The 23,746-nt window shown below is 42.5% G+C and overlaps 1 protein-coding gene across 1 annotated transcript in view; it reads left to right on the top strand.

The window, feature by feature from the left end:
- Nucleotides 1-23,438, top strand: part of LOC116854211 (adhesion G protein-coupled receptor E2-like) — a 32,911-nt gene extending 9,473 nt beyond the window's left edge. The window contains exons 4-20 of the mRNA XM_032835931.1: nt 1,217-1,267; nt 1,564-1,698; nt 5,482-5,637; nt 6,187-6,351; nt 6,865-6,911; nt 7,046-7,123; nt 7,546-7,723; nt 13,835-13,942; nt 14,101-14,324; nt 14,528-14,707; nt 15,984-16,181; nt 16,454-16,689; nt 20,604-20,670; nt 21,079-21,170; nt 22,145-22,313; nt 22,397-22,507; nt 23,257-23,438. Of these exons, the coding sequence (XP_032691822.1) occupies nt 1,217-1,267; nt 1,564-1,698; nt 5,482-5,637; nt 6,187-6,351; nt 6,865-6,911; nt 7,046-7,123; nt 7,546-7,723; nt 13,835-13,942; nt 14,101-14,324; nt 14,528-14,707; nt 15,984-16,181; nt 16,454-16,689; nt 20,604-20,670; nt 21,079-21,170; nt 22,145-22,313; nt 22,397-22,507; nt 23,257-23,307 (2,246 nt within the window). The 3' untranslated portion in view covers nt 23,308-23,438. The remainder of the gene's footprint in view (nt 1-1,216; nt 1,268-1,563; nt 1,699-5,481; nt 5,638-6,186; nt 6,352-6,864; nt 6,912-7,045; nt 7,124-7,545; nt 7,724-13,834; nt 13,943-14,100; nt 14,325-14,527; nt 14,708-15,983; nt 16,182-16,453; nt 16,690-20,603; nt 20,671-21,078; nt 21,171-22,144; nt 22,314-22,396; nt 22,508-23,256) is intronic.
- The last annotated feature ends 308 nt before the right edge of the window (nt 23,439-23,746 follow it).

Here is a 23,746-nt window from a genome sequence, read left to right as displayed (position 1 = left end):
CCAGTCCACTCAGAGACAGAAGATGGAGGGTGAGCCCCATTTGGCAGTGCCCATAGGTCTATATCACTGGTGGGAGTCCAAGGGCCAAGAAAACAGAAGCATCTGCCACCTCTCGCCCATCAGCACCTGCTCCGTTCTCCAGCCACCTTGCCCTCATCCACCACTGACCTTGCTCAGATGCAGATTCTCACCACCATCTTTTAGTCCAGAGATTCCATCATCTGGATCAGAAAAGGAAACTTCACTGCCCCAAAGCTGCCTGACTGAATGTCAGCCCCACTGTCTACCACAGCCCTGGTGGCCACTGTCCAGGTGACGCTGCCTGTCCAGCTTCACCTTCATTCTCTTGACTCTTGCCCTCAAGCCCCTTAAAGGGCCTGGCTCAGGTGTGGGTTTTGCCCATCTCCGTGGAGCTGGAGTCTCAGAGTGGATGGGAGCATGTTGTCTGCCAGGACAGCTGGGATTCCAAGAATTACACAGGCAGTGAAAATCTACCGGGGAAATGTCAGGACAAAGGCCAATGCTGGAAGCCATGACAGTTCCTGGTTGGGTACAAAACATTTCCCCTGCACTTGGTTCCCAGGAAGGCCCACCCTGGACTTGTTCAAATCCTCAGGTTGGGTAGCTGTGATGTCCCCACCCCTTTAGGAGTCACCCAGGAAATCTGAGGGCACCAGGCCTGACAGACTGAGAGGGCTTGGACCAGTTCCATCCACATCTGGACAACAGAACATCTAGCCACACTCTTATCTCATAAGATAATCCATGTGAAATAGAAAAGGCACACATTCGCCATGGAAGAGAAAGCAGGCCTTCTCGAAGCAGATTTCTGTAATTGCCAGAGAACAAAGAACCTATATAAGGGCAAGACACATGGATTGGAAGAGTTTCTCCTTCAAGATTTTCTCCCCTCCTTTGGAAGAGGTTTCAATTTCTATGTTGTGTCACTGACATCAGCTGTCCATGTAAACTCTGTCCCCTTAACTTGTAGCACCTGGGGTTCCATGAAGGTTTTCCTTGTGGTTGTCCTTTACTGACTTCTTGGGGAGTCCAGGGAGATGGAGGGGACGCAGACTGAGTCTTGGCATTGTGTGCAGTAGAGGAGGCTCATGGATCCTGCTGGAAAGCCATGGGCTGCAGAAGGCAATGGCCATGCAGTCATGGGTTGAAACTGGGATTGACTCTTATCTCTGTGTCATCTGCTTTTCTGTCCCAGGGATCTTGGTGCTGCTTCTGTTGACACTGGGGCCTATACAGAAACTGGAAGGTGAGTCTGCCCAGACTACCCCACTGGGAACATAAGCTGGGGAGTGAATTCTGGGATCTGGGCTTTCTCACCATCAATGGGTAAGGAAGGGGGCTTATTCCACAAGTGACGCTCAGAGATGCTTTCTGGGTATACAAGAAGCTGATTCTTCCTCCCTAAATGTGAGTTCTCTGAGCTCTTCCAGTAACAGCCATCCCTTCCCTACACCCCGCCCCTTGCTCTATCCCTGGACCCTCAGCTGGTATCTGGCTCCCTCCATTTCTTGAACCCTCTGACTGTGATCTTCATCCCCTCAGTCTCTGCCCCCACAGACTGTGCCCAGTGGTGCCCTCCAGAATCCACGTGTGTCAATGCCACTGCCTGTCGCTGTTCCCCAGGATTCATTTCGTCGTCTGGGGTGATCTTCACCAGCCTGTCAGAGATTTGTGATGGTACAGGGCCTTGGGGTGGTGGAGGGGTAAGGAACCCAGGGGTTGGGAGATGGTGAGGCATTCCCAAGACTTCAGCATCACTGAGAAGAGCACCCAGCATTTCATCAAAGAAAAGAGAGAGGTGACAGGGCAGGAGGAGTACAAGGGAAGTGGACAATCTGGTTTTCATGATCAGTAGGTAGAGTGTTGAGAGCTTTCACAGCAGAGCTAGCTATGTGGGTTCAAAGTCCAGCTCACTGCCAATTACATCTGACATGTAGGAAATTATTTCTCCTCTCTATGCTCCAGTTTGCTTGTCGATAAGTTGGGGATTTAAAATTCACATGTGTGAAGAACAGGTAAAGACTAGTACTAGCACCCTGTCAAACACAAGCTATTATCATGGTCACTGCTGTTATTACTGTGATTATACTCATAACACAAGGAAAGGAGAGAGTAATGGAAGCAGCAGGAGGAAGCAACCTGGAAGCTCAGGGTCTCCTTCTAGCATAAGCTCACTGGGAGCTCCTTTCCCTTCATGGTCATGGTTTCCCACCTCACTCCTCACAGCAGCCTCATGAGGCAGACAGAACTAACACAGTTTGTTTTGGGGGTGGTTTGTGTGTGTGTGTGTGTTTGTTTTTGTTTTATAATGTTACATTAGTCACCATACAGTTTATCAATAGTTTTTGGTGTAGTGTTCCATGAGCTGGCACAGTTTTTATTTCCCACCTACATTCCTATGTTCTGAGTTCTGTTTTGTTTGTTTCTTTTTTTTATATATTTTTAATTTATTTTCAGCATAACATTATTCATTGTTTTTGCACCACACCCAGAGCTCCATGCAATACGTGCCCTCTCCAATACCCATCACCTGGTTTCTCCAACCTCCCCCCCCACCCCTTCAAAACTCTCAGATTGTTTTTCAGAGTCCATAGATTCTCATGGTTCACCTCCCCTTCCAATTTCCCTCAACTCCCTTCTCCTCTCTAACTCCCCTTGTCCTCCATGCTATTTGTTATGCTCCACAAATAAGTGAAACCATATGATAATTGACTCTCTCTCTCTCTGCTTGACTTATTTCACTCAGCATAATCTCTTTTTAAATTCCACATATAAGTGAAATCATATGTCATTTGTCCTTCTCTCTCTGGCATATCTCACTCAGCATAATGCCCTCAAGATCCATCTGTGTTGTTGCAAATGGCCAGATTGCCTTCCCTTTTATGGCTGAATGATAGTCCCCTGTGCACCTACACCACTTTCCATCATCCATTCAGGCATTGATAGAAACATGTTTTTTCCCTATCTTGCCTGTCATAAATGCTGCAATGAACGTGCTTGTTATAAATGCTGTGATGCAGATATCTTTCCAAGTTAGTGTTTTTGTTTCCTTCAAATAAATACCCAGGAGTGGAATTGTTAGATCATACAGTAGTTCTGTTTTTAATTTTTTTGAGGAATCTTCAGATTTTTTCCCACAGTGGTTGCACTAATTTGCATTCCCTCCAATAGAGAGCAAGGTTCTCTTTTGCCCACATCCTCACCAATACTTGCAATTCCTTATCTTTTTTTTTATAGTAGCCATTCCAACAGGTGTGAGATGATACCACCTTATGGTTTGGATTCACATTTCCATGCTGATGAGTGATGTTGGGTACTTTTTCATGTACCTGTTAGCCATTTGGATGTCTTCTGTGGAAAATGTCTATTCAGATCTCTACCCATTTTTTAAATTGGATTGTTTAGTTTTTTTCTATTGTGTTGAATGAGTCCTTTATATTTTTTGGGATGTTAATCACTTTTCAGATATATGATTTGTGAATATTTTCTTTTAAATTATAGATTGCCTTTTCATTTTATTGATAGTTTCCTTTGCTTTACAAAAGCTTTCTGATTTGGCATATTTCCTCTTCTTTATCTTTGTTTTCTGGAGTCAAATTCAAAAAATCTGTGTTGAAACCGATTTCAAAGACTTTATCCCCTGTGTTTTTTTTCTATGAATTTTATGGATTCATTTTTTATCATAATTGGGATCAAAGAGATTGGTTTATCCAAATCAAAATTAATAAGATTGTATAACCTAGATCAACGTCTAAAACAGAAGAGTTTTTATTCTTCAACAATGCAAGATTAAAAAAGAAATTTACATGACTTAAGTATGGCTAACATGGTATATTATATGTTATGGGCATTTCACCACAATAAGAAAATTAGTAGAGAAAAGGGGAAATAAACAATTTTCATACCAAGAAATATTCTTCATCTACTCAAAATCACCTTAGATGCATATTTACTGATAATAAAGGACAATGTTCCTAGTATGTTTGAAAAGCTGAGGGAAAAAAATATCCTGAATCTTCAAGTAGTCGATATATACTGGACTTGTAGGTGGATTTTCTTTGTTCTCATTTTTCATATTTTCTCATTTTTCATATTTTCTAAGATCCAGGTGTCATTTAGTACTTGGGGGTAAAATGCTATCAGAATTTTAAAAAGAGATGTTGTGACTATTAGCCAGCTTTGGTGAATTTGCATGTGTGTCTTATGGAGACTTCTGACTGAGTGAGTATGACAAGGAGATCCTACAACTAATGTAACTGGATCTCAGCTCCTTTCTGGAAGCATGTCTGTCTGGTTGAGGAGTTTCCTGTCCTCATGCCTTCCACACCTTGCACCTCCTTCTCAGTCAACCCCCACTCAACTCCACCCCAACCTACAACATTGAAGATAGTTCTCTTGCCATTGTCACCACCTGAGAAGAGAGGAGGGCAGTCCCATTGCCCAGGTGGGGTGAACACGAATGGATCAGGTGTGTGTCTTCCAACATCCTGTCATGTCCTGGTGCTGACACCCACAGCCTGGTATGGGGTCTTAGAAGGAATGTCCACAGGTGCAGAGAAGAAACTTTGAAAGTTTTGGAATGTATAGAACCAAATACTTGTGCCTGCATTTTGATTCATTCTTGTGTCCATGGTTTTTATAAAACTGTTGCTATTTTTAGCTGATAGTGTCCAGCCCTAGCTCCCTGAGCTACTCAAAGAGGACCTGCCTAACAGACATCTTTCCAGTCATTTAAAATATAGGGAGAGATAAGATGCCAGAAGACATCGCCAATGACTCCGCTGTGAGGAACTTTGTGCAGCTTCATTTCACATTCCCAATGTCTCTGACAAGAGGGGACCTCCTTCAGAAGCAGAAATAGTATAACTTTCACAGAAATATCCTTGGGGATAATAAAAGTACCTGACATTGGGAGCCTGAGGCAGTGGGTGATGAGGACTCTGGGGGGATCTTGGGCCACCGTGAGTAATGGGAGGTGAAAGCTGCCAATGGGCAGTGGCCAGACCACTTGGCTTTACCCTCAGGTAGGAAAGAGTGTTACTCTGCAGACTCTAGCCGTGACTCCCTTCACTGAGTCAGCATTGAAAGTGGCCTTCAGTGCCACTGTCACACTAACTGGAGCCTACCCCCAGATCCCCAATAGTGCAAGCAGAGACTAAGTGCCTCAGTCCACCCCACAACCCCTGCAGAAGGGTATGCTGACCTCCTTCCAGCCCCCATGATGGCACAACAGAGTGTCTGAATCTAGGTGCCCTCAGGCCCAGCCAGAGAGCAAAGATGAGTGGAGCAGTGAGCAGGCTTTCTGCAGCAGCTGTCTCCAGCTCAGACCTGCCCCAGGAATGCCACCAGCAATCTGAGTTCTCTCCAGTACCTATGGCTGAGTCAGGCTGGAGGCCAGGGTCTCTGCCCTATGGGAACTCACATCTTTGGGAGGTGACCATTTGCCCTGTTGTTTTCCAGACATCAACGAGTGTGGTCCCTCCTCGACAGTGTCCTGTGGAAAATTCGCAGACTGCTGGAACACAGTGGGGAGCTACTACTGCACATGCATTCCAGGTTACAAGCTTGCTTCTGGGGCAAGAACATTCAGAAATGAGAGTGAGAACACATGTCAAGGTAAGAATTCACTTGTGTCTTCCATCTCCTCCTCCATGAGGTTTGGAGTCACTTAGCGCACTTTCTCCAGGCATCAGAGAACCATCCTCAGCACCTCCCCAGAGATCAGTACCTCTTTGGACCCCAAGGCTTAGAACTCTCTGTAGAGAGTCACTTATGGAAGTTCAAAGAATCCCCCTTGATCCTTGGCATTTTACTTTTGTAAAATTTAAAAAAAAAAAAAGGATGGCACTCAAGATATTTCAGGAACTTACAGCAGTTTCTAGTGGAAAATCGCTCCACTTCACCATCATCAGTGACTGTGAGGATGAGACCTTTCCCACCAGAGCCCACTTGGGCTTGGCCATGCCAGGAAAACTCTCAGATCTTCTGGGCCAAGTTGGACCCAGGTAACCTATCCATAAACACTACAAGGGGAAGATGGGAGGGCCAGCCCTGTTTCCTGGGTCTTTGCTCTCCCTGGCCAACAATTTCAGCATTCTGAACCCCCTTCTCAGCTGCTCGGCCTCCCTGCACAAGGCTTACCCTGACTCTCCCAAATAATTTCAGTTCACAATCCTGAGAGAAGACCAGGTGACCAGGACACAGAAGGATGTTGTGTGGAGTCTAAGCAGAATAACACGGAGGCACCCCCATATACACGTGGAGAATTGGATGAGGAGAAGGGGCTCCCATCTAGACCAGATAGCAGTGGGAGATATCGGGGACAAGCAGGTGAGCAGCTGCCCTGAGGGAATTAAAACAAAAGCTGTCACTGGGAGCCAGACAGCATCCTGGTTGGGAAATGTGGTATATTCCCTGAATGTGGTTCCCAAGAAGATCCACTCTCGTCTTTGTCCAAATGCTCAGGCTGGGACACATATTGCCATGTTGTCCCCACCCTGGCTAAAAGCTGCCCAGGGAAGCTGAGAGAACTGGAGCTGAAGACAGGGAGAATTCAGGCCAATTCCATCCATATCTGGGCAGCTGAGCATCTGGGCACCACATTCACCCATAGCACACCTCGGTGTGAATAAGAAAAGGCACCCACTCACCAGGGAGGAGTCAGTGGGGCCTTCCTGATGCTTCTAAGCCCAAACTAGGGTCCCTGAGTAACCAAATGACTACCTGGGAAAGTACCTGGTCTGACCTGACCCCAGACCCCTTCCCCTAACACACACACACACACACACACACACACACACACACATGCTTTCACACCTAATGAAATGCTGTTGTCCCCTGCAGGCATATTTTTCCCCACCTGGACCCCACCCCGTGGAATCAAGAGCCGGGTGAGTGGCCCCAGTAGGGACTAGGAGACAGGAAATCCTTCCTCAAAGTCCCCCACCCCTCCTGGTTGCCATTTTCCCCAAGATTCCACACCCACATTGAGGATCTCTGACTTCCTCATCTTCCCTCTCCCCAGAGACTCTCCCGCTTCTTTAAAAGATTCGAAGATCTGGGCAGAAATTTCATACCAGACTTTGTCCAGGACACCATCCAGGTAAGGTCAGAATCCAGGGGAGACAAGTTGGAGGCATCTCATGAAGGCCCAGGAGAATCTTGGTGTGGAAAGAGTCACCCCCAACACAATGGTGGCCTCCCTGAGGCACTGCTTCTCCCGAGGTGGGTGGGAAGAGCAGACATCCAGGTATTTGTACTCACCATTAGACACCCACCTGCACCGACTAACAACCTTTCATCTTACTTTTCTGGAAATTGGATTTATGTCATCCTTGGCGTTCAAGAACAGGATTGACCTTGAGTGGCTGGATTCCAGGGGCAATCCCAGGAAATCCCAAACAGTGTCACCTTTTCCCCCAAACAGATAGTCTCTAGGACCTTTACTTTGAGGCTAAGTGGACAGCCTCTTCATGCAGTCTGTCTGGCCCATGATGCACTACTTCGGTGTCTGCTCTCCCCCAGGATGTTGTACAGGGGGTGGATGAGCTGCTGCAGACCCCTGAGGACCTGGAGGCCCTGCCCCGCTCAAAGCAACACTGTGTGGCCACGAACCTGCTTGTTGGCCTGGAGAACGTGCTGAGAAACCTAAGTCAGGCCCTGCCCAATGGGACATTGACCTTCAATGCATCTGCAGGCACAGGTAAGTACTGGGGTCTGCCCCAGGCTCTGCTCTGCCTGTTCTCCCACATTTGTTCCCCAGCCTCAGTGGAGTGTGTGACCATGCTTGTATCTCAGTATTATACTCATAAACAAATTAAAATAAGTGATTAAAAAGAAATGAATAAATTATGCTAAGTAAAATAAGTCAGAGAAGGACAAATTCCGGGTGATCTCACTTATATGTGGAATCTTAAAAAAATAAATAAATGAAACACAAACACGAGCTCATAGGTACAGATGGGTGGTTGCCATAGATGGGGGTTAGTGGGGTGCCTGTGAGGTGTGTGGGGGTAGGTCAGTAGGCCAAATGGGTGAAGGGGGTCAAAAGATATAAAATAAATAAGTGATGGTATGTAAGGTACCATGTGACTATAGTAAATAATACTATGTTACGTATTTCAAAGTTGCTACAAGAGTAAATCTTGACCAAAAGGTTGAAAATAGAGCTACCCTATGGCACAGCAATCACACTAATGGGTATTTACCCTAAAGATACAAATGTAGTGATCCGAATGGGCACATGCACCCAAACGTTTATAGCACCAATGTCCACAATAGCCAAACTATGGAAAGAGACTAGATGTCAATCAACAGATGAATGGATAAAGAAGATGTGGTATATATATATATATATGATGGAATACTATGCAGCCATCAAAAGAAATGAAATCTTGCCATCTTGCCATTTGAAATGACATGAAAGGAACTAGAGGGTGTTATGCTGAGTGAAATAAGTCAATCAGATAGGGACAATTATCATATAATCTCTGTGATATGAGTAATTTGAGAGGCAGAGTGGGGGTAGTGGGGGTTAGGGAAGGAAAAATTTAAACAGGATGGGATCAGGAAGGAGTCAAACCATAAGAGACTCTTAATCTCACAAAACAAACTGAGAGTTGTTGGGGATGGGGGCATAGGAATAGGGTGGCTTGGTTATGGACATTAGGGAGGGTCTGTGCTATGGTGACTGCTGTGAAATGTGTAAGCCTGATGAATCACAGACCTGTACACCTGGGGCAAATAATATATTATATGTTAATAAAAAAATTTAAATCTTGGAAGTTCTCATCTCAGGAAAAATAATTTTTAACTGTTTGTGGTGCCAGAAATTAACTAGGCTTCCTGTGGTGATCATTTTGCAATATAAATAAATAATTAATCATTATCTTGTAAACATGAAACTAATGTCAATTGTATCTCAACAAAACAAGAAATGAATATCTATGCTCAAATAATCAACAAAGCAGGAAAAAATATCCACTGGGGAAAAGACAGTCTCTTCAATAAATGTTGCTGGGATGGGACACCTGGGTGGCTCATTGGGTTAAGCCACTGCCTTCGGCTCGGGTCATGATCTCAGGGTCCTGGGATCGAGTCCCGCATCGGGCTCTCTGCTCAGCGGGAAGCCTGCTTCCCAATCTCTCTCTCTCTGCCTACTTGTTATCTCTCTCTGTCAAATAAATTAGCAAAAATCTTTTTAAAAAAAAAATAAAATAAAATAAAATAAAATAAAAAAGAAATGGTGCTGGGAAAATTGGATACTTAACGGTATTAGAGAGGGCACAGATTGCCTGGGGCACTGGGTGTGGTGCAAAAAACAATGAATATGTTACGCTGAAAATAAAAAAAAAAATTTAAAGAAAGGAAAAAAAAAGAAAGAATGAAACTCGACCATTCTCTTACACCATTCACAAAGTTAAACTCAAAATGAATGAAAAACCTCAACATGAGGCAGGAATCTATCAAAATCCCAGAGGAGAACATAGGCAGTAACCTCTTTGGCATCAGCCACAGCAACTTCTTTCATGACATGTCTCTAAAGGCAAAGGAAACCAAAGCAAAAAACTTTTGGGAATTCATCAAGATCAAAAGCTTCTACACAGCAAACGAAACAGTCAACAAAACAAAGACTCAACCCATAGAATGGGAGAAGATATTCAGAAATAACACTACAGAGAAAGGGCTGGTATTCAAGATCTATAAAGATCTCCTCCAACTCAACACACACAAAACAGATAATCACATCAAAAAATTGGCAGAAGACATGAACAGACACTTCTCCAAAGAAGACATACAAATGGCTATCAGACACATGAAAATATCTTCATCATCATTAGCCATCAGGGATATTCATTTTTTTTATTATTTTGTTTATTTTCAGCGTAACAGTTCATTGTTTTTGCACCACACCCAGTGCTCCATGCGATGCGTGCCCTCCATAATAACCACCACCTGACTCCCCCAACCTCCCAACCCCTGCCCCTTCAAACCACTCAGATTGTTTTTCAGAGTCCACAGTCTCTCATGGTTCACCTCCCCTTCCAATTTCCCCCAACTCCCTTCCCCTCTCTAACTCCCCCTGTCCTCCATGCTATTTGTTATGCTCCACAAATACGTGAAACCATATGATAATTGACTCTCTCTGCTTGACTTATTTCACTCAGCATAATCTCTTCCAGTCCCGTCCATGTTGCTACAAAAGTTGGGTATTCATCCTTTCTGACAGAGGCATAATATTCCGTTGTATATATGGACCATATCTTAATTATCTATTTGTCTGTTGAAGGGCATCTTGGTTCTTTCCACAGTTTGGTGACCGTGGCCACTGCTGCTATGAACATTGGGATACGGATGTTCTTTTTACTACATCTGTATTTGGGGTAAATACCCAGTAGTGCAATTGCAGGGTCATAGGGTAGCTCAATTTTTTAATTTCTTAGGAATCTCCACACTGTTTTCCAAAGTGGTGCACCAACTTGCATTCCCACCAATAGTGTAAGAGGGTTTTGGAAGGGAGGGGTGAGGGGTTGGGTGACACTGGTGGTAGATATTAAGGAGGGCTTGTATTGCATGGAGCACTGGGTGTGGTGCATAAACAATGAATCTTGGAACACTGAAAAAAATCAAAAATAAAAAAAGAAATTAATAAAACTATAAATAATATACATGTTAATAAAAAATAAATTATGAACAGAGGAATTGATAAAGAAGAATTTAAGATAAAATAGAAATGGCTTCCCAAGAAAATAATTTATTTAACCTGGAATAATATTAATTTAATATTATCTGATATTTAAGTGTTTTATTTGTTTTATTGCAGGTAAAATTCATGTACCATAAAATTCACCATTTTAAGCAAAGCATAATATGCAGTGGCATTTATTTTTCTAAGATTGATTGATTGACTTTATAAAGAAAGAGAGTAAGAGCAGAGGGGAGGGGCTGAGGAAGAGGGAGAGAGAAACCTCAAGCAAACTCCCACTAAGCACAAGCCCAAAGCGGGGCTTGATCCCATGACCCTGAGATAATCTCCTGAACAAAACCAGGAGTCTAATGCTCATCCCACTGAGCCACGCAGGTGCCCCCATTCAGTGACATTTAATATATTCACAGAGTTGCAATCATTGCCTCTATTTCTAAAATATTTTAATTACCATTGCAATAAATATTGTACCCCTGCTCAGGAGTCATTCCTCATTCATCCCCTCCCCCAGCCCCTAGACATCACTGGTTTGTTTTCTGTCTCTATGGATGTGCCTATTCTGGACGTTCATATAGAGAGATTCATACACTGTGTTGCTTAATATGTGTCTTCTTCCACCTAGCATAATGTTTTCAAGGCTTATCCATGTTGTAGCATCTATAGGTGTTTCATTATTTTTATGGCTGTATAATATTCCATTGCATATGGATGCAGCACCTTTTATTTCACCCTTCATCCACTGATGGACATTTAGCTTATTGCCACCTTCTGATTGTTGAGAATAATCCTAGGACGAATATTGGTTCACATGTTTTTGTTTTTGTTTTGTTTAATTTTTATTTATTTTTTGATGGGATAACTGGGCGATGGGCATTAGAGAGGGCACTTGATGTAATGAGAACTGGGTGTTACACACAATTGATGAATCACTAAATTCTACTGCTGAAACTAACACCGTGTATGTTAATTAATTGAATTTTAATTTAAAAATAAAATAAATTCTAGAAAAACCTTTCAATTTTTATTTATTTTTAAAATTTCTTTTCAGTGTACTGGAATTCATTGTTTATGTACCACACCCAGTGTTCCATGCAATATGTTCCCTCCATAATAGCCACCACCAGGCTCACCCAACCTCCCATCCCAGACCCCACCAAAACCCTCAGATTGTTTTTCAGAATCCATAGTCTCTCAGGGTTTGTCTCCCCCTCTAATTTCCCCCAACTCCTTTCTCCTCTCCATCTCCCCATGTCTTCTGTATTATTTCTTGTGCTCCACAAATAAGTGAAACCGTATGATAATTGTCTCTCTCTGCTTGACTTATTTCACTCAGCATAATCTCTTCCAGTCCCGTCCATGTTGATACAAAAGTGGGATATTTGTCCTTTCTGATGGAGGCATAATACTCCATAGTGTATATGGACCACATCTTCTTTATCCATTTGTCTGTTGTAGGGCATCTTGGTTCTTTCCATGGTTTGGCGACCGTGGCCATTGCTGCTATGAACATTGGGGTAGAGATGGCCCTTTTTTTCACTACATCTCTATCTTTGGGGTAAATTTTAATGTAGGTCTTTGACCCGTTTTGAACTAATTTTTGTGTGTTGTGTGAGGTAGGTTTCCAGCTTCTTTCTTTTGTGTGTGGATAGCCAGGTGTGTGAGGACCATTTGTTACAGACACTTCTTTTTCCACTGAAGGGTCTTGGCACCAGTTTTTGGAAATTAATTAACCATAGATGTATGGGTTTGTTTCTGGACTTTAAACTCTATTTTACTGATCTGTTTGCCTATCCTTATGCCAATGTCCTCCTGTTCTGATTATTGTAGGTTGGTAGTCAGTTTTGAAATCAGGAGACTAAGTACTCCAACTTTTTTTTCATCTTCAAGATAGTATTTGGGTATTTGCAATGCCCTGTGAATTTTAGGTTGAGCTTTCCCATTTCCACAAAAACTTAAATATCTAAAATTGCTTTGGAATCCTGATAGGGATGGCACTGATTCTGTAAATCTCTGCAGGAGCCATTGCCATCATAACAATATTGAGTCACCCATCCATAAGCACAGTTAACAGTTTTCTATGTACAAGTCTTGAGCTCCCTTGAATAAAATTATTCCATATATTTTGTTGACTCTTTTGGCATCTATGTTCCTAAAAGATTGGTCTATAGTTGTTTTTTTTTTTTCTTGTGATATCATTACCTAGTTTTGTTTGCAGGGTAATGGTGGCCTCATAGAATTATTTAGGTAGTATTTCTTCCTATATTATTTTACTTTATTTTATTTTACTTTATGGAGGAGTTTACAAAGGATTAGTCTTTTAAATGGATGATATCATCCTTAAATGGAATTCCTCAACAAAACCATCTGACGTGAGCTTTTTGTTCAGGGAAGGTTTTGATAAACAACACAATGTCTCTACCTACTGCAAGTCTGTCCTGATTTTCTGTTTCTTCTAAAGTCGGTTTTACTAATGACATGTTATGATATGTTGGCTAACTAAACTTAATTTTAAAGAAGTCAGTTTGGGGGAGCCAGGTGGTGGGTATTAAGGAGGGCACGTATTGCATGGAGCACTGGGTGTGGTGCAAATACAATGAATACTGTTACGCTGAAAAGAAATTTTTTGAAAAAGTCAGTTTTAGTAGTTTTGTGACTGTTTAGGAATTTTCTCATTTCTTCTAGGTTATCTAACCTACTGTTGAATAATTGCTGATAATATTCTTTTATAACACTTGATAAATTCAAATTTTACACATATATAAAATTATTGTGTATACCAAATATGTGCAATATTGTTATTATGTGTGTCAAATAATACTATTATCAATATATAATATATATTAGATCTAGAACATTCATATGTTATATTATATGCATATATTATGTGTGTGTTCTATAAATTACATAATATTCAACATTATATTTTATACTATACATGACTTCTGTATGTATTTATATTACATATAAAGTATTTATATTATAGATTTAGGTAATACATGAAATATTTTTATACATACATCATATATACACACATAGAATGGTATTATATCAACCACTACTGTCACAAATACTAATCTATCTCCCTTACACAACTCTGGAATCTCATAGACCTGTCCCTGAAGGTGCGGGAGCAAGGAGATAAAACTGTCATCTTGAGTCAGAATCAGGTGAAGATGATGCTGAACTGGGATGTGGTGCATGAATCTGAGGACTCAGGTAATGGCTGAAATGAGAGGAAGATGCCCAAGGATGTGACAAACAGGAAACAGAAAATTAAAGGGAAACGGGGGTCTAGTGGAGCCACAAAGAGTCCATCTGAGGAGGAAGGGGCCCTATTGGCACCCCAAGGTATCAATATTGGCCTCATCCTGCAGGTCCTTCTGTGGTGGGCCTCATCTCCACTCCGGGGATGGGCAAGTTGCTGGCGGAGGCCCCCCTGGTCCTGAAGCCTGAGAAACAGGCAGTTCTGCATGGGGCACACAAGGGCGTGTTGCCAGAAGTCTCCTCTGTCCTGCTCTCAGATGTCATCTCTGCATTTATGAGCAACAAGGACACCCAGAACCTCAGCTCCCCCATCACCTTCATCTTCTCTCACCATGTGAGTGTTGGGGTGAGATAGGCTGTGGGTGTGGAATGAGCCTAGGTCCTGGGCACAGCCTTGCTGCCTAGCTCAGTCTTGAGGTTTCAGGGGGTTGCCCCATGGGTGCATCATTCCTCAGGAAAGCCCTTTGCGAGCCAGCTTTGGATAAGCATTTCTGAACACCAGAACCACCAGTTCCTACCTACATTCTCTTCCTGCAGTCAGTGACCCCTGGGCCAATGCAAAAGGTGTTCTGCGTCTTCTGGGAGCACAGTCTGGATGGATATGGTCATTGGTCCACCACAGGATGCAGGATAGTGACCACTGAAGATACCAGTACCACCTGCCAGTGTACCCATCTCAGCAGCTTTGCTGTCCTCATGGCCCACTATGATGTGCAGGTGAGAGCCCTGGAAGGGGCTGCATTCCATGCCTATTGCTCTGTAACATGTTTCCTCATATGTAGGGGCTTTAAATAAACAGAAATTTATATCTGTGGTTTCTTTGGGGCATCTTGGGCATGGCGGGGCTGAGTTGTCTATTCTGAGTCTTACAAGCCTGAAATTGACCAGAGCTGCATTGTCCTCTGTGGCTCAGGGTTCTCCTGGAAGCTCCCTGGTTGCTGGCAGGATTCAGTTCTTTGCAGTCATAGGGCTGGGATTCCACTTTCTGGGTAGCTGTGAGCAGGGGACCTTGCTCAGCAACTCGGGGATGCATGCATTCCTTCTCTGGCAGCCTTCACACAGCGTCTCAGCATTTCTATTCAGAGATGAGCAGGAGGAGCTCCCTGACCACAATTGCTCTCAAACTTCAACTCATTTTTCTCCAAGAGCCCAGAGCTTTTAAGAGCTAACTTGATTAGACCAGGCCCACCCACAATAAACTCCCTCTCAGAGACATAGGATCTGAATTCCATCAGCATAATCCCTTCACAGCAGCACCTAAAATGGCATTTAACTGAAAATCCAGAAGAAAGTGTGTGTACACCTATTATTGACAAATTAGATTTCTGCTTATGACAGGGGTCTTCAGGACAGGAAGTCTGTAGAAAGTGGCTCTCAGGAGCTGTAGAAAGGAAGATTTGGTGATAGCAGTGGCAAAGGGGCCAAGAAAGCCAGTGAGTACAGGTGAGTTAGGAACTATGCTTGCCTGCTCCCTTAGCCAGATGAGATACTTTCTGGATCACCACATCAAAGACTTCCTTACCTGATGTGTAAAGTAAAATAAACCTTTGTGAGTTCCTGGGTTCTGTCCTTTTTTAAGATTTTAAGATTTTATTTCTTTATTTGACAGACAAAGATCACAAGTAGGCAGAGAGAGGAGGAAGCAGGCTCCCTGCTGAGCAAAGAACCCAATGTGGGGCTCCATCCCAGGACCCTTTTTTAAAGCAGAGGCTTTAACCCACTGAGCCACCCAGGTGCTCCCCTGGGTTCTGCCTTAAGTAAGGACCCTTATTCCTCAATTCTTCCAAGGTCTGAGTTAATCAATTAATATTTCCATAAAATTCTAGCATTCTAAACCTGTAGGAATTTATCCAATAACATAACAAGTTTACCTACCTCCTTCTTTCCTGATTTGGCTACACCAAAAATTAAAATTAAATTTAAAAATTTTAGATGGAAGATTTAGGGAAATGTGACTATGATGTCCTTTTTGCTTCTCCTTTCTGGATCCCAGGAGAAGGATCCCGGACTGGCTGTGATCACATACATGGGGCTGGGCCTCTCTCTGCTCTGCCTCCTCCTGGCAGCCCTCACCTTCCTGCTGTGCAAAACCATCCAGAACACCAGCACCTCCCTCCACCTGCAGCTCTCAATCTGCCTCTTCTTGGCCCACCTGCTCTTCCTCATGGCCATTGACCGGACTGAGATCAAGGTATTGACACTGTCACAGAGGAGCTCCTGCTGACCCAGGGGTGCTCAGTTCATGGAGCCATGCTGCACTAATACCTTAATAAAATGACATTGGGTTCTGGGGAGGTTAGAGGGTAAGTAGCCTATTTCACATCAACTAAATAACTAGAAGACAAATCCTCTTCTGACAACTTGACCATATACTTGAGAGTTCCTTCATGGCAAAGTATGGGACAGGTCCTGGGGTCACCTTCCTCCTTGATGATCCTTTCTGGTGACACCATTCTCCCCCAGGTGCTGTGTGCCATCATTGCTGGTGCCCTACACTATCTCTACCTGGTCTCCTTCACCTGGATGCTGCTGGAGGGTCTGAATCTCTTCCTCACTGCACGTAACCTGACGGTGGTCAACTACTCCAGTGTGAGCAGTATCATGAAGAAGTTCATGTTCCCTGTGGGCTATGGAGTCCCAGCTATAATTGTGGCAATTTCTGCTGCATCTAGGCCTCACCTGTATGGAACACCCACCCGGTAAACACAAATTCCCACATCCTCATCTTCTCTAGCATGACCATGGCCATCATAGAACCAATAGATATTTAATTCCACTAAAACATGATAGAGAAGTTAGTGACCACTCCAAGGACATCTACCTGGTGGAAGATCGTGTTCCTTGAACTGCTTTTTTTTTTTTTTACCCGTGTAATCATTCATTTACTCACAGGAAGGAATTATATTGTAACCTTCTTACATTTAATGACAATTATTGTCTGCCACCCTAGGAGGATGGATACTGCTATCACCACTATTTGAGATATTTGAGAGAGGATATTCACATTTGGAATGGATTCGTTGTCTCTCTTAAGTTCAAACGTATATGTGGTTGATCAGATATTCAAAATCTGGTTGTCTGATTCCAAAAATTTTGCATTTAAAACATTCAAAAAAGTCTTCTATTATTTCATCTTTTAAAATCCCCTTCTATTGTCATACACTGTGTGTTTTCTCTTGCAATTTGCAGGTTTATTCCCTTTGCACTTTTTTCTAGAGGGATAGTCAATTAGTAAAATGTCTTGACATCATAAAAATACCACTCTTTTCTTGTTTAGATACATTATTTTTGCTTGCTTTGTTAATTAGTCTGGGCAGCAAGAGGATGTGGACTGGGGCTGGAATACTGCCAGAATCAGGGAAGCTTTCTGCTCATCAGTCTCTCAGGGAACCCCTGAGCTTAATAGATTTATTTTCCCTCTTGTGTCCATTTCTTTCCTCTCTCTGTTTTTGGAACCTCGCTGTTGTGTTTACTTAAAGAGAACACGGAGTAATCATATGAAAATGGAGCCCATGTTTTCACGTCCACAGGAGGTTTGGAAGTTTTCCTTCTATTTCTATTATTTTGAAACACCTTCAGTAGAATAGGTATGATTTCTTCTTTAAATGTTTGGTGGAATTCTCCTGGGAAGCCATCTGGCCCTGGATTCCTGTTTTTGGGGAGGTTTATGATCACCCTTTCAATCTTATTACTAGTTACTGGTCTATTCAGATTGTCTATTTCTTCCTGTTTGGGTCTTGGAAGTTTATAGGTTTCCAGGAAGTCATCCATTTCTTCCAGGTTGCTTAATATGTTGATATATAGTTACTGGTAATAATTTCTTTTTTTATTTTTATTTTTTTCAGTGTTGCAGAATTCATTGTTTATGCACCACACCCAGTGCTCCATGCAATATGTGCCCTCTACAATACCCACCACCAGGCCCACCCAACCTCCCACCCCTCGCCCCTCCAAAACCCTCAGTTATTTCCTCAGAGTCCACAGTCTCTCATGGTTTGTCTCGCCCCCTCCAATTACCCCCAACTCCCTTCTCCTCTCCATCTCCCCTGTCCTCTGTGTTATTCTTATGCTCCACAAATAAGTGAAACCATATGATAATTGACTTTCTCTGCTTGACTTGTTTCTCTCAGCATAATCTCTTCCATCCTGTCCATGTTGATACAAAAGTTGGGTATTCATCCTTTCTGATGGAGGCATAATACTCCATAGTATATATGGACCATATTTTCTTTATCCATTCATCCATTGAAGGGCATCTTTGTTCTTTCCACAGTTTGGCAACTGTGGCCATTGCTGCTATGGACATTGGAGTGCAGATGGCCCTTCTTTTTACTACATCTGTATCTCTGGGGTAAATACCCAGTAGTGCAATTGCAGGGTCATAGGGAACCTCTATTTTTAATTTCTTAAGGAATCTCCACACTGTTTTCCAAAGTGGTTGCACCAACTTGCATTCCCACCAACAGTGTAAGAGGATTAGTTTGGAATTATAATCTTTTATATTTTTTTTTTCTTTTCAGTGTTCCAGAATTCATTGTTTATGCACCACAGGCAGTGCTCTATGCAATATGTGCTCTCCATAATACCCACCACCAGGCCCATTCTTAAGTCATTAAGACATAATTGTTTTAAATGTTAACTATAAAATGTGTTAATAATTATCTATTTAAGTAATATCATGCATTATGTTATAACTATACACTAATATAATATTAATGATGTTTAATAATTACAAATTGATCTAGTTAAGATAAATGAGGTGACTTTTTAATCTTTCAGATATAATTATTTTAAATATTAAGTGTATATTACATAACTAAATTATATTAATGACTATAGTCTGTAATATAAATAGCATCTTATGCATTAGTAAATACATATTAATACAGTATTCATTGCATTAACTGAGGGGACAGTTTTAAATCTAGAAAGCAAAACTGAAATGACGAGATGGCACTCATTTGTGTAAACTCCTTCTCTATCCTAATTTTAAAGGAAACAGAGGGTCATTTTGATGACAAAATAACTGTAACAACAGCCAAGATTTAGAAATCACTTCTGATATACAATCACAGTTCTAAATATTTTTAATGTGTCAGCTCAAATAATCCCCCCAACAACCTGTGCAGTAGAAACTGGTATTGGGCCACAAGACAAATGAGTAACTGAGGCACAAGGAGATTAACTAATGTGGTTGAGGTCACACAGCTGGTTGGTGGCAGAACTGAGGCCACATCCAGTCTGGCACTCACACTATGTGCCTATCCTGATGACACGAGAGCTCAGCTGCATCAGCGAGCGCTGGCCATCTGGCCTCCCTAGGGAGTTAAGCATAAAGGTCAGCAAACTTTTTCCATAAATGGCCAGATAATCGATATTTCCAGCTTTGTGGGTCCTATGGTCTCTGCGGCAGTTACTCAGCTCTGTCCTCAGAGCATAAATAAGGCCATAGACACTTTGGGAGGGATGAGTATGTGTTCCAGTAAAACTCAGTTTCAAGAGGAAGTGGCAGCTGCCTGCTTTGCCAACACCTACCTTCGAAGCTACACTTTGATACTTCCTGCTGGGTCCATCTAACCCTTTCCCCATCTTCACACCTCCCATCTCACTGGGGATAAAGTCCAGCTCTGTCCTTGCTCTCAGTGTGGCCTTGAGATGCCTCATCTGTGAGTGTGTGAGTACCTGTCTCCATAAGTTATGTAACACACATGAGCCTTAAGGCTGGAGCAGGCTCACTGTTTTGTCTAATTTGGGTTTTTTCACTCACTTTTTGCATGGTCCAAAATTTTCACCTGTCTATACCCACTCATCACTCATATTTCACCTTAAATACAATTCAGTTCTTGAATTGTAGGGAATTCAAGAAACACTTGAACTGAAGGGAAACACTTCCTGACTATCTGGATCTCCTATACCGCAGACTAAGTTATGGATCCAGCTACATATCCTCATAGCTCTTCATACTTGATCATAAAATTAATTACCATGATTTTGTCTACCAATTGTTGACTCTCCCACCTCACTGATGTCTCCCTGAGGACTGAGACCACTCCACCCTAATCCCAGCCAATCTTCAGAGCCAAGCACAACCCTGACACAGAGGAGACACTCAAGACTTACCTAAAAAAACCCATAAATTAATTTATAAGTCAATACTGCTATTTTCTATTTAAAAATTATATTTATTTTTGCTAGTATATCTGGGTCCCAAGACAAAGGAAAAATTTTTAAAAGGAACTTATCTTTTTTTAAAGACCACTTTATTAAGGTATGACTGACATGTAAAACACTGTATGTAATTAGTGTACACAACCTGTTAAGTTTGGGGCTAATACTCATGAAACTATTGCCTCCATCAAAGGCATATACAAAGTTGTAGTTCTGCAAAATAAGTAAGTTTAGAAGATCTATACCACATAGTGGTTTTCCCTAACAATAGTTAAGTATTGCATACTTAAAATTGACTAGGAGCGTATGTTAAATGTTTACACACACACAAAAGCAATAATAATAATGATGAAGAAGGCAGGAGAAAACATTGGGGGTGTTTATTTATAAATATTTATCCAGGAAAGCCAAAATTTTCTTGAATCTCTTCCCATCTTTCTCTTAGATGTTGGCTCCACACAGACAAAGGATTCATATGGACCTTCCTTGGCCCCGTCTGCACCATCTTCTCTGTGAGTAATGGATGACATCAGAGCAGCCCACCTGCCCAGCTGAGGGTCATTCAAAGACCGGGTGTATCAGGAGGGTGACAGTCAGGGTGAGCAATCATTCCAGTTGGCCCAGGATGGATGAGGGGTTCCCAGGAGGTGGGAATTCCCACTGTAAAACCAGGAATCAGGTGTTTCCTGAGACGTAGCACTTTCAGTGCTACAATTTGGAATTCCCATGCAAACTGAATTGAAGTGGTCACTGAAGTTACAGGATAAACATGGGCCTGATTTAGGGGGTGTTTGGTCTGCTTCTCTAGGACTGTTATGAAACACAAAAGTTTTTTCCCTGCCACATTAGCAGCTGGATGAGCGAGGAAGAAGGTTTTCCAAATGTGGAGTGTAGTTAAAATGCCTGTGGGTTTTCTGCAGATTAATTTGGCTTTCTTTCTGATGACCTTCTGGATTGTGAAAAACAAGCTCTCCTCACTCAACAGTGACATGTCCACCCTCCAGAACACAAGGTGAGGATGGGTCACAGGGGCACACCATGCCCCAGAAAGAACATTGTCCTCACGCCTCCAAGGCTCTGGTGTCCCTTCACAGGACTCCTGAGGGAAAGGAAGATAAAAGGGCAGCAACCCTCCTTGGCAGCCAGCTCAGATTCTGTGGTTTGCTGCTGACACCCATACGAAAAACATTCCATCTGTTCATACCCTCAACAACAAACTACTTCAGCTGCAGAGAGAAATGACTTTGTTCTGACAAGCAGAGATTGCTATCAGGGATCTATGAAAAAGATCCTGTGAAAATTCACATCTTTATAACACACTCAGGAAATCACATAACAGTTTTCAGAACCAGCACCCCACAATGCTCATGCCTTCATTCATGCTCTGCCCTCTGCTTTACCCCTTCTCTTGCACCTGGTGAACTCGGTTTTGTCATCCACATATCACATCCTCTAAGAGTTTGGGGATGTCCTTTGCTTTCCTCAACTTTACACAGAATCAATGGCCTCCATTCTGGGCAAAGCATATCCTGGCTCAGTCCATGGAGAGTGTGAGGACAGGAATAGCCCTGGATGGAAAGAAGTACCTCACTTTGCAAATGTTATAAGTGATCATTTGTTCTTGTCTTTCCACCAGATTTTAAGGTCTGTAAGAACAGACGTCTTGTTCTTTCTTGTTTTGAATGCCCTAGCCCCAACCTAGAGCCAGGTGCACAGAATATACTCGGCAATGTCAGTTGAACAAAATTTGGGATCTTCATGAAACATCATGATCTTTTCAAAACTCACATTCTCGAGTGTCACCATTATCCTCAGCCCTAGTCAAATGCCATCTTGGACCCAAATAGTGTTTCTCTTTAGGGAAACATTGACAACAAAGGTCAAAGTTGATCACAATTCAGTCAGAAGCATCATGGAGTGGACATGAAACCAGCCCTGGTTGTGTTGTTCTGGATGCATCCTGACCTCCTTCTTCCTCCTACCCAGGATGCTGACATTTAAAGCCACAGCTCAGCTGCTCATCTTGGGCTGCACGTGGTGTCTGGGCATCCTTCAGGTGGGTCCAGCTGCCCATGTCATGGCTTACCTCTTTACTATCATCAACAGCCTGCAGGGCGTCTTCATCTTCCTGGTGTACTGCATCCTGAGCCAGCAGGTACTATTGCCCATTCCCACCCAGGACCCTTCCTATGCTCACCCCCTTCGGTGAGCTGACCCAAGCATGTTTTGTCTCTACAGGTCCGGGAACAATACAAGAACTGGTTCAAAGGGGTCAGAAAAACCAAAGCTGAGTCTGAGAAGTACACTCTCTCAAGTGGGACCATGTCTGATGACTCCAAACACGGTGTGGTAAGATTATCCAGTGTTCCCAGAGCACTTCACTAACCAGTCCTCTTGAGAAGCTCATGCCTACTTCACTGACAACCTGGGTATACAGCAGAAGATGCTCTATGATGACTTACACTTGGTTTTCACCTGAACTCACTTGAAGACACTTCCCTATCTTGAAATGAGGTCTTCCTATACTTTCACTCACTTTCTATGCTCATGTTGACCCTTGCACATGACTGTCCTCTTTCCCCACAATGTAGAGCATCACTTAGTGTGTCATGGGGGCATCCCCTTTTTAACTGTACTTAGGAGCAAGATACAAAGTACCTATAAGCAGAGAACAATGTTGTGATCGACCAAGTAATCAGGAATAAAGATCTGTACCCCTGGTGCACACGCTGCACGTAGTCACTGCACATCCTTTATTCCTCATCATTCCACACCAGCCCTGCATATGACAAACAATAAATATGTGTAAATATAGTCACAAAACTCAAGTGAAATAAATATTAGGATGGATTGGAGACTTTTCTTCAAAGTCTGCTTTCATTCCTAGTATTTCCAAATACACAAACCCTGCAAAACCTCACTAGAAAATCACAGAAGGCAGAGGAGAGATCCTGGCAATGTGAATTGTACCAATAATTTGTATGTTCAGATTTACAAAACCTTTTCTCTTCTTGGACTTCTTCCGATAATATTTTGTAGTTTTCTGTGCACATCATGCACCTTCTAACATAAAATCATGTTTATACCTTCCTTCTTAGGAGAATTATAATGAACAGCTAAGGCTGACGAACTTGTCTCTTAGAAAATGAAGAAAATGCTGGCTGCCATCCTTTGGGAAGAGTATAAAAGATGACTTTTCATGTTTATCACAAATAACTCTTCTTGGCACCACTTGTAAGAGAAAGTAAGCAGTAAACATTTGATATTCAGTTGCTGGAGACTTTTAGTTTTCTGGCGTATACAACATGTTCATCTCACTCCCAGTATAATTAGGAGCTATGACCCAATACCCCAGTAGAAACCTCTTCTACAAACGTACTTCCTCAAGTTAATGATATATAACAAGGTAAAACATCCTCAAAGGACTTTCCTGAAATGACATAAGAGGGGAAACTAATATTCACATACCTGCATGTAGTATAAAAAACTAGTCCCAGTTGCTCAAGACTTTCCTGGTTTTAGTACCAGAAATATTATATCCCAGGAAACACTTTGGTCACAGGCAAAGTAGATCAGTTGGTCCCCATA

The sequence above is a fragment of the Lontra canadensis genome, unplaced genomic scaffold (assembly GCF_010015895.1).
Source record: "Lontra canadensis isolate GAN:19392208 unplaced genomic scaffold, GSC_riverotter_1.0 scaffold88, whole genome shotgun sequence".
In the NCBI taxonomy this organism is placed as follows: Eukaryota; Metazoa; Chordata; class Mammalia; order Carnivora; family Mustelidae; genus Lontra; species Lontra canadensis.
This window is presented reverse-complemented; position numbering and strand designations above follow the sequence as displayed.